Source organism: Papaver somniferum, chromosome 10 (assembly GCF_003573695.1).
Source record: "Papaver somniferum cultivar HN1 chromosome 10, ASM357369v1, whole genome shotgun sequence".
NCBI classification, from domain to species: Eukaryota; Viridiplantae; Streptophyta; class Magnoliopsida; order Ranunculales; family Papaveraceae; genus Papaver; species Papaver somniferum.
The window spans coordinates 13,422,044-13,433,109 of record NC_039367.1 but is presented as its reverse complement, the minus strand read 5'-3'; the positions used below and the strand labels follow the sequence as shown (position 1 = coordinate 13,433,109).

At 36.8% G+C, this 11,066-nt stretch overlaps 1 protein-coding gene across 1 annotated transcript; it reads right to left on the bottom strand.

Annotated features, from left to right (window-relative positions):
* Positions 1-9,396: 9,396 nt before the first annotated feature.
* On the bottom strand, positions 9,397-10,341 carry LOC113315336. Its single transcript, XM_026563628.1, has 2 exons — positions 9,669-10,341; positions 9,397-9,620 (listed from the first exon to the last, which is right to left on the bottom strand). Exons 1-2 carry the CDS (start codon positions 10,339-10,341, stop codon positions 9,397-9,399), a joined length of 897 nt encoding a protein of 298 aa, XP_026419413.1.
* Positions 10,342-11,066: the final 725 nt, after the last annotated feature.

The window sequence follows — 11,066 nt, the reverse complement described above, 5'->3', positions numbered from 1 at the left end:
GGGATCCTCCTCTTGGGGAGTAGAAGGTGAAACTACACTATGTCCACTAGGCATGGATACCTTATTGTATACTGTTTTACCGCTCCTAAGGGTTTTTATCGAGTTCACATGGTTTGATGATTTCTCACCAACTAAAGATATTTGATGGACCCTCCTAGGATTGGGTTGAGTTTGACTAGGAAACTTACCTTTTTCTCTCAAAGACTCACTTATCTGACTAACCTGGGTTTTCAACTCGGAAATAGCTTGAGAGTTAGCATAACCTATATTTTTACTTTTTTCTATCCCTTGCGCAACCATTTGGTTGACCTTTTCAGAGATTTTAATAAACGAGGCAAGAGTCTCCTCTAAACTTGTGATCTTTTTATCTGAAGGGTTCTGAGTTTGTGCTGATCCTGAAAGATTCTTACTGTAGCCAAAACCTGGGGGGAAAACCTGAGAGTTACTAGACTGACCTGGACTTTGGCTCTTAGGCCAAGAAAGGTTTGGATGGTTTCTCCAACCAGGGTTATACGTTTCTGAATATGGGTCAAACTTCTGATGGTTCTCAAATCTACTGTTGTAAAGAGCATTGGCCTGCTCTTCAATTGTCTGGCCTTCCCAAAAAGGCTCTATTTACCATTGGTTTGACTTAGTTCTAAAACTTCTAACCTCTTTGCTATAGCAGCAATTTTGGCATCAGACTCATAAGATCCTTTTACCCTATTGACATTTCCCATACTTAGAAGAATTTTTTTCTGGGGCTCCCTACTGTTTTCCCATTGTTGGGTATTTTTCGGCGATTTCATTCAAAAATGTCATCGCATGATCAACAGTTTTATTTTCAAACCCACCAGTGCACAAAGACTCAACCATGGTAGTTGTCAAATAATCTAAACCCTCATAAAGGATCTGAACTAGCCTAACCTTCTCTAAACCATGGTAAGGACATTCAGATAACAAGTCATTCCTTTCCAAATACCTATATAGAGATTCTCCGTCTTGTTAAGAAAAAGTACAGATTTGCGTCCTAATAGACGATGTTTTATGCCTAGGGAAAAACTTCTGTAACAAGGCGGATGTAAGTTGGTCATAGGTTTCAATAGACTCAGAAGGCAAACTATATAGCCAAGATTTGGCTTTATCTTTCAGGGAAAAGGGGAATAACCTAAGTTTCAGAGCATCATCATCTAGGTTTTTAATCTTCAGAGTACTACAAACTTCCTCAAATTCCCTAATATGAAAATAGGGGTTTTCATTTTCTTTCCCTAAAAAGAATGGGAGCATTTGTAGGGTCCCAGGTTTCAGTTCATAATTTGTCGCGGTTTCAGCTAACTTGATACATGACGGACGAGAGGTCCTAGTAGGGTTTAACAAAGCTTTCAAAGTAGTCATTTTTGGCACTATCAAAAGACTAGGAGTGCTTTCTTCACTAAGTGTCAAGTTTTCAAAGCTGAAGTTTCCGAAAACAGGGCTCTCAAAAGAAGGGTCTTCGAGATCCCCGCCTTCATAAGAAGAACTACTAGGTTTTTCACTAATCAAACGACCTAGAATGTCTCTTGTCCAAGCCCGGTATCTAATGACCTCGGGCATACACTAGAAGAAACAAAAAACAAAATAAAAATCCTAAGGAAGGGAGGTTATATGCAAACACTCAACAGTCTGACTCCACCAAAAGAAACCTAAATATTTATAGCAAATAACAAGCATGATGGATCTACTTAGATTGTTTCTAGACCAGATTCTACTCTTCCAAGAGGCAACTAGGTACAATTTTAGCCAACCTCGTAGGACGATCCGAATAAAGTAAGTCGAAGAGAAGCAGGAGAATCTCAGAGGATCTTTGATACCCCCGCCTCTTTGGCAACGCTTTCCTGGGTTACAAGGCGTCTCTAATCGACTTCCAGTAATCTTCCTGAACTTTGAGCTAGACTAACAAGATACCCAATACGATCCTTTTGAACGACTTTCTATAAGCTCGTTACCCTATCAGTTTCGTTCTAGTCAGTATTTTGGGCTTGGGTTCGCGTTTGGTATCGTTTTCCTAAAGAGGGCAAGAAGAGAACGGTGATGAAATCTGAACCCTTATCTTGTATGGCCAGTCCTTGCCCTTTACTAGGAAACTAAAGCAGCCGTATTCAGTTCCTCGACATATATGCAAACTAAGGAATACAATAACCCACTGACAGGGTATTTGCGGGTGTTTCGAAAAACTTACCTCCCGTACCAGACGGGCTAAGAACCGTTGTAGTCGACTCGGACCACGACTTCTATGTCTGCAAACAGTTTATATTTAAAACTACCCTTCCCTAGGGTTTAAAATAGATAAAATAATGTCCCAAAGTTTAAAGTCCAAAAATAAAGTGCAAAAGAAAAATACAATTACAAGAATATAAGATATCCTAATACAATCTAAAAATAATAAAATAAACTTTTTTTTTCGCTCTTTTCGCTTTGTCTTTGACTCCAAATCTTTAAGCATTCACCAAAAGCTTTGGAAATTTTTTCTTTTGATCCAAATTTCAAAATATGTAATACAAAGACAAAAACCTAAAAACGTAAAGAAGAACAAATAAAATAAAAACAAAAACCTAAAAAAATAAATCTAAAAACTCTAGCCTAAAAACAAGTCCGCATCGGCGGCGCAAAGAATTGATGGTATTTTTTACAATGTTGTAGTAATAGAGTTCGTTCAAGACTTGTGAAGATTGTGCTTTTAGATTTAAATTTTAAGAATAAGGAAAATAAAGCAAGTAAAAGTTGATGCAAAAATTAAATTAGAGAAACTGGGGCTCAGGATTTCACCATTCACCAATAGTCATGTTATTCAATGTTAATTTTTTTATCATGCAATTCTAAACAATATAACTCCAATTAAAATAAATTGTGATTCTAATCATTGCCTAAATTAGATTTTTAAAACATCAATTGTTAATCGCAAGCATGAAGTATCAAAAGTCCTAAACTAAGCATACTCCATCAAGAGAAAACACAACTAATTAATAAAAATCATTTACTCAATTTTCATTCGGTGCAAATAATCATAAAAGAATTGCATAAATAATTTTAAATAAATTTTTACCACATAATTATTGGAAGAATGACGTCCTCTGTCGCCCCAAGGATTGGGTCTAGCTCATCTTGATGGAAACACGCTCAAAGTATGATTTCATTGCTCAAAATGTGCTTACAAGGATGAAAATATATGAAAACAGAGATTCATAACACTTATAATTGTTACAAGTGATACGGTTACAGAACGATAATAAGAAACTGTCGCTGACACTGTAGCGCTGCGACCCTCTGTTGATTGTTGTTGTCACTGTTGATGAACGACAATTATATTAGGTCTAAAGTTCTTCCTGTTCTTCACTACACCAGCAGAAAACTCGTCTCTGCAACTCTGGTTTTCCCGGCTATTTTTGTTCGAAACTGCTCCCAATTCTCTCTCTCTCTCTTTAGTGATACCCAAGAGTCTATTTATACTCAACAGGGCGAACCAAATCCTCACCATTACTCCAAATAATCTTCATAACTCGGTATTGAAGAAAAATATTCTCGGGAATATTTTCTTCCCAGATTGAATTCCACATGCTGTTTTCTCTTTCCAAACTACTCCCAACACGTCTAGTCATCGTACAGAAGTGGTTAAACATGCAGCAGGAACACGAAAACATCTTGATCACACACTCAGAACTCGGAATGGACTAACCAAAACCCGAGATACCCTGATTTCCTCAACGCGAGAATCTAGCCAATTCTATCCGACAAAATAAACCATACCATGTCTGTTAATACCAGTCACATCATCCCAATAATTCTCAGCTATTGAGCCTCTCTAAAATGCCTTCAAAATCGCAACTCTAATATGCCCATTTTTTACTTCTATTTTCCCGTCAATTTTCAGAATTTCAAATGAGGAAGATGGGTGCTAAAGATGAATTTGGGCTACACGTAGCCGTGGGTGCTGAGAATGAGGATGCCCCTTATCCAAACTTGGATTACGCTTAGCAAATGTCCTCTAGGGGTTCCCCGAGCAACTTTTTGAGCCGAAATTTCCAAAAATATTTACTTCCCAAAAATACCTAGAAACACATAAAACACCATAATAAGTACGAAATCGAGTACCAAGAATACACAAAATTGAGGACTACTTAGACACAAAAATGTGTTTATCACATATGACCCTGCTGACATTCTTGTTGCAAAGCAAAATTCCGACGGTTTGAATGCCATCATTCATGCCATTACCCCAGATCTTCAGCACCATGTGACTACGTGCACTCGGTCTAAAGATGCTTGGGATATCTTAGAAACCATATTTGAAGGGAATACCAATGAAAAGTAGGCAGGCTTCAAAACCTAAATTCCAACTGGGTGAACCTTCGTATGGCAGATGAAGATTCATTTGATGAGTTTAATCACAAAGTGTCTGAAATTGTTAATGCATCTTCTGCATTGGATAAGACTATTCCTGAAAAGGACATTGTGATGAAAATTCTCAGATCGCTACCATCCAGATACGATTCTAAGAAGCATGCCATCGTTGAGGGAAATAACCTTGATAATCTCTCCAGAAATATGTCGGTTGGGAAGTTAAAGATCTTTGATCATGAGCATACATCCAAATCTAGAAAGGATGTTGCTTTCAAAGCACAAAAGAACACTAAATTACTTGACAAAAGTAAAAGTGTTTGCATCTCTGAAGATGATCTTTCTGAGGCTGATTCATCAGATGAAGATCTTGACAAGTCAGTCTCTTTGATCACAAGACAGTTTAGAGATCTTATATTGAAGATAAGTAAATGGTTCTCCAGAGATAAACCTAGGTCACCAGTTAAACCTCACAATCGTGTTCCTCCTAAAAACAAGGATGATGACGAGGCTGATGATGAAGACATGCCACAATGCTTTAAGTGTAAAGGTTTTGGTCATTTTGCAAATGAGTGTCCGAACCGCAGGAAATACACTGGGAACAAAGGTTTTGATGCAACTCTTGATGAAATGTCTGATCACTATGATTCTGATGAACACGAAAAATCAAGTGATGCACTTCTTTGTGAAGATATTGATTTTGATAATTGTAGAAATATATACATCAATCTTGATATTCTTTCAAATGAACACTCATCCAATCTGGAAGAAAAAATTGACCTTTCTGTTGGAAACTCTCTGTTTAATTTTTCAGGTTCCACTATGTGTCTAGCTGCTTACACGTCTTGGGCGTATGAATCATCTTCCAGGTTGACATGCTCTTATTGTTCACTCAAAGGTTATGAACTTTCAAAGTGTTTCAAGTACAAACACAAAAAAAGGTATGTCAACAAACTTCAAAGAAGATCAAATCGATTAGCAAACAAGCTCAAACTTGTTCAAAAAACCGCCAAGGTATGTAAGATTTTATCTTCTTCGAAGAAGTTAGTTTCCAAGGATAATACAAGACCACTAGAGAAGAAAGTATGGTCTAAACAGTCTAAGACACGGGGTTCTATGAATTCCTTTCAAAAAGGTTATGGTGGACAGATTTTTGTTCACCACAGCACAACTTGATTGTGTTGTTTGGTGCATCTTGTCTCATGTGCCTGATCAAAAGAGACAAGATTGTGCACACCCCAGGCTTTAGGAAAAGAGAAAAAAAAAATTTCATCTTGTTTTTCTCTTTTTATCTTTTCTATTTTGCAAGTTGGAATTCTTCCTTATCTAATTGATATTGGAAGGGACTTCCTTGTTCAATCAATAAAAGAGGGTTATTCTCGACAATTCTACCTTTTTTTTACGGTTGAGAGTTGTGCGTGTATAAACCTGAGTGTTTAAAGGTTTCGTAACCCTACATTCCTTTTTCCTTCTCTGAAACTCTTTTCTTAAGACTGTGGTCGGTCGTCAGCCGACGCAAAAATAATTTAAGTTCTTTCACTTCACAGTTATAAATAATAGTATAGTTATAAGAACAGATTCATTCCACAGGGAGATATGGGTTGCTACGTATTTGAAAACTTAAGTAACTTGGGGGGAATTTTTGATTTGAGTCTAAAATAATTAAACTAATAATAATAGCAAAGAATCAATAAATTGAGAATACTGGTTAAGGTTTCATCATCAATCATAATACATGCACTTCGACTAATAACTAGTGTTGTTACTCATTCATTCATTATCAAGAGTCCTAAAGTACCCCATCGAGAGCATACTCCGGTAAATTCCTTATATCATCACATACCATAACGATGAATATGTGAATACTTCTCATCGAACAACCTAATGCAACGAGCTATTAGGTTTAATCCTCCAAGAGCCTTAAGTTCTATGAATTAGACTAATCCATGCAATAGAAATACTACGAGTAAACTATTTAACATAGGTCAAGCTTATACTTGCAATCACACAAAGGTTTTGAATACAATTAGTAATCAGAATATGCTACTTATGACAAGGTTCATTAACAATTACGTATCTCAAAACCCTAATCTACCAATAGATATGCATTCATGGTCATTTAGTAGCGTTCCTAAATAAATAATCATACAATTATAAGTGCGCTAATAAATTGTAGAACAAGACAATAATGATTTGATTGAGATAACAAAACCAATATATTAATTTAGTGACATGTTTATAATATCCGACTACATCCTTAACCAATATGAAGTGTTTAGCTACTCATGGATGTAGAAACATCCATGATATATACATATAAGAAAAGTTTAGAGATATCGTTACGATTGAGGAACCGCTCTGAAACCCTAGTTTTTGATGTTTCTTCTCTCCAAGCTTAAAATTTCATGACCTAATGATGTGATATCATTTTACATAACCTAACACCTTTTTATAGGTTTACATTGCTTGGCCTTCACGTATAGGGTTCGGTTCAAGAACCCGACCCCAAATAACGAAATAACGAATCCAAACATGACCTTAGGCGTTCCAAGGTGTTAATACACGTTTTCCACTTTCTAAGTACATGAACCCAGTCCGCAAACTTCAAATTCCAGCAGAAATTTTCGGAACTAAAGTATGGAACCCGTCCGCGAACTTTGTTGTCTTCGGTATTCTATAAAAGCTTGTTTTGGCCACAACTTCTTCACCCGAACTCGGAATGACCTATTTCTTTTTTAATTATTTTTATCTTTCAATTATCTTCATGATGGTGATGAGAAATCCTTAATTTGAATGATTTAAGATTTGTCTTTGGCCCTTCTCTTGATTTTGAGTGTTTTGCTCCTTTTCGTCGCATTTCTTCCACTTCTCTTGGAATTGGGCACTTGGATACTTGGAATACTTCTCTTCCTAGCTATTTTCATCACTTTGTATCTCCTTTTTGGATGATTCACCTAATTGAGACAAACAAGAGAAAACAAGAGTAATAATACGAAAATATGCTAGAATAATAGCTTAAACAAGTATGGAACGGACACTAAAATCATATGAATTATGCACTTATCAAATTCCCACACACTTAGCTTTTTCTAGTCCTAGATAAAACTAAAATAAAACTAATCCTAAATACAACAACTCCATGTCGTGAGGATACAGTTTCTCTTAGCATGAATAACAGGCCTTTAAACCCCAATGTGTCCCTAGTGGACGAGTTATAGTCTCGTGAGGGATTACAAGAGGTATACCCACAAAACCTACTCCAATTTGTCGCCTTGAAAGAACCACTAAGGATAGACACAAAGAAAAAACCCAAATAATTAGCTTGCATATATTCTTTAGCTGCAAACATCCCACATACATTCCAATCCGCACACATAATCAATTACTTACGTATGTCATTCATCCTGATTGCAAAATTTTACTAAGATAGTCATTGTACTTGTTGCAACGTTTGTCACAACACTCGCATACTAAAATCACATGGATAGATAAGATAATGGAAATAGAAAAGTGAAGTGTGCAAATGTTGACTTAAGTGAAAGATGTTACCCACAATACTTGTATGAATGTTGTCAAAGGATCTTTATTTATAGCGCAATAGTTGAGAGAAGCACCCATTTAACTTGACCACATGATTAGATACTCTAAGCGCATGTTTCCTTTCAGCAGTATGTGATAGTTTCCTTGGATCCTGCGTTCCACGCTTTCTTAGGCGAAGGAGACAGGGACAACGTTTCACACATACTGCTATCTAAGCGTCAAGAACCTCATCAATAGTCTTTTTGACTTGCTATATAATGATGATATGGTTTTTATGTTTATCGACTACATGATTAGATACTCTAAGAGGATGTTCCTTTTCAGAAAATACGTGATAGTTTCCTTGGATCCTGCGTTCCACGCTTTCTTAGGCGACGGAGACAGGGACAACGTTTCACACGTATTACTATCCAAGTGTCGATAAATGAAGAGGAGACTTACATAAATGTTTTTTTTTTTAACTTCGGCTCACTCTTTGTGAGTGTAAGACAATTGTCTTATGGGGCTTTATATAAACTCAACCAATTATTACCTTGATACAACATCCACGACAGTATCAGGATCCCATCAAATCAGTTTAGAGAAACACATAACTGCAAAAATAAAAAGAAAGTGATTCAGTAATAATTAATTGCGAGGATGACTCTTTCAAATGACTACCATAGCTGAGTTTCGCATTCAATTATGAACGTATATATTTAAGGATTTTAGAACGATAAAGTGGAACTCAATCTATAACTGTAAGAACTGTTTCAACCTTAAAAGGTTTAGTGTGTCATCCTAAATATCTCATAATTAACTCCAAAAGATGAAGTCTCAAGAATGCAAGAAATAAAAGAGTATTATTTATCATGTGTATATGCAAATAGTATGATACTAAATTCTCCCCCACACTTGAACTCAACATTGTCCTCAATGTTCAAAACCGAAAGTTCTGATTTCTGACATAACAGCCCTGAAAAACTCGAAAACTGTACCAATGAGTAGGGAACTATGAAAAACATCCTAAAAGAATGTTGTTTGCCTACGTCTTTTCTATAATGTGTCAAAAGGGTACAGTGTTTCGATAAATTGTCTGATTTTTATGGCCTCCGGACTGTCTAATATGCAATCTGAAAAAGTTCTGTAAAAATACCGAAACTCAAATGTCCAGGCCTATCGCTCCAACTTAACAGACTCCGAAATCAGATTTTATTTTTGGAAAGTAAATATGAGTCTGTCCTCTTTAAAATTTTGGGTCAACCACTCAAATAGGACTCCGTATGAAGTCTCTAGAGAAAATTTGGTGACAAGTGCGCAGTCAGAATTTTCTGACGAGAATTCGTCAAAACTTTCATTATAGATATAGGACTTTGTAAAATCTAAGAAGGGAATGCAAGATATGATATGAAAAACTAAGAAAATTAAAAACAAAAGGGATAGAGATACAAAACCGATGGGTTGCCTCCCATTAAGCGCTTAGTTTAACGTCGTCAGCCCGACTGTAGACTCTTTGGCTACTCCTTAGCCTGCGTCTACGACATTAGCATGAACATCCGAATGAACATCGCTAGGATACCGCATTGCTCCAAAAATATTGAAGTGAATCTTTTCATCATCAAATTCCATAGTGAGCGTTCCTTTGTCAACATCAATAACGATTTTGGCCGTTTTCATGAAAGGCCTCCCCAATAATAGCGGTATAGATGCATCCGACCCGCTATCCATTTCCAATACAACGAAATCAGCTGGAAATACGAGTTGATTAACCTATACAAGCACATCTTCAATAATACCTCTAGGGTAAACATTAGTGTGATCAACTAGTTCAAGAACAATACGGGTTTCTTTCAAAGGACCCATATTTAAAGACTCATAAATAGATGCAGGCATAACATTAACTGATGCTCCTAAATCAAGCATAGATTTTCCGAACCTTTTATTACCAATCACAACAGGTATATCGAAACTACCAGGATCCTTGCGTTTAGGTGGAAGTTTCTTTTGTAGGATACCAGAAATGTTTTCCCCCACATTCATCACCTCATTACCTGTTAACCGTTTCTTCTTGGTGCATAGGCCTTTCAAAACTCTTGCGTACTTAGAAACCTGCCTAATTGCATCTATCAACGGGATATTAACATGAATCTTCTCGAGTACATCTAAAATCTCCTTGTCTTGTTCCACCTTTTTGTTAGCAAACCTGCCAAGAAAAGGTAAAGGGGGAGCGTAAGTAGAAACAAGAGGTTTAGAGTTCATTTTAGGTACCTCATCATTTTGGGAAGAGTCAGTAATTTCTTTCTCCAAAACCGACCCCTTGGGGTCTTTTCTTTTCTCAACATCTTCTGGTTGCACAGTTTGTGTACTACTTCTCAATGTCACAGCGTTGACAGAATCTCTTGGGTTAAGAGGTTGAGAAGGGAGTTTCCCAGTATTATGCGTCTCCAAATGGTTTAATCTACCTACCATGGTGCTCATTTGTGTCTGCAACTCCTTGATTGCAACATCAGTCGTTTGATGATTTTTTTTTCACCATTGTGGTTAGATTCTTCATCATAGCAAGCATCTCTGATGATTCTGAGTTTTGTACTGGTTGTGGTTGTTGTTGGAAACCACTAGGGCGATTAAAAACCGTCCCTGGAGCTGCTGCTTGCTTGTTTGCATAACTGAAGTTGGGATGATCTCTCCATCCTGGATTGTAAGTGTTGGAATAGGGATCATACTGTTGTCTCTGCTGATTCGGGAATACTGCATTCACTTGTTCAACTTCTTTCTCATAAAAACGAATGATTACTGAGGCCATTTTTTGTATCATCTTCTCCATATTACCAATCCTATGTTCTAAGTGCGGTGAAGAAGTAACCTCATTAACATTTCGACTCATTGACATACCTCTTGTGTTGAATTTCCGCGTGTTTGCAGCCATATTCTCGATCAATTCTGTTGCTTCATCAATGGTTTTGTTTGTCAAAGCACCACCACTAGATGCATCAATAATATTTCTCTCGGATTGGAGAAAACCTTCGTAAAAATACTGCACTATGAGTTGCTCAGAGATTTGATGATGTGGGCAGCTCGCTAACAACTTCTTGTACCGTTCCCAGTAGTCGTAAAGAGTCTCACCAGTAATGTGTTCAAACCCACTAATTTCTTTACGAATAGTTGCTTCTTTAGAGGCGGGAAACTACTTTTCT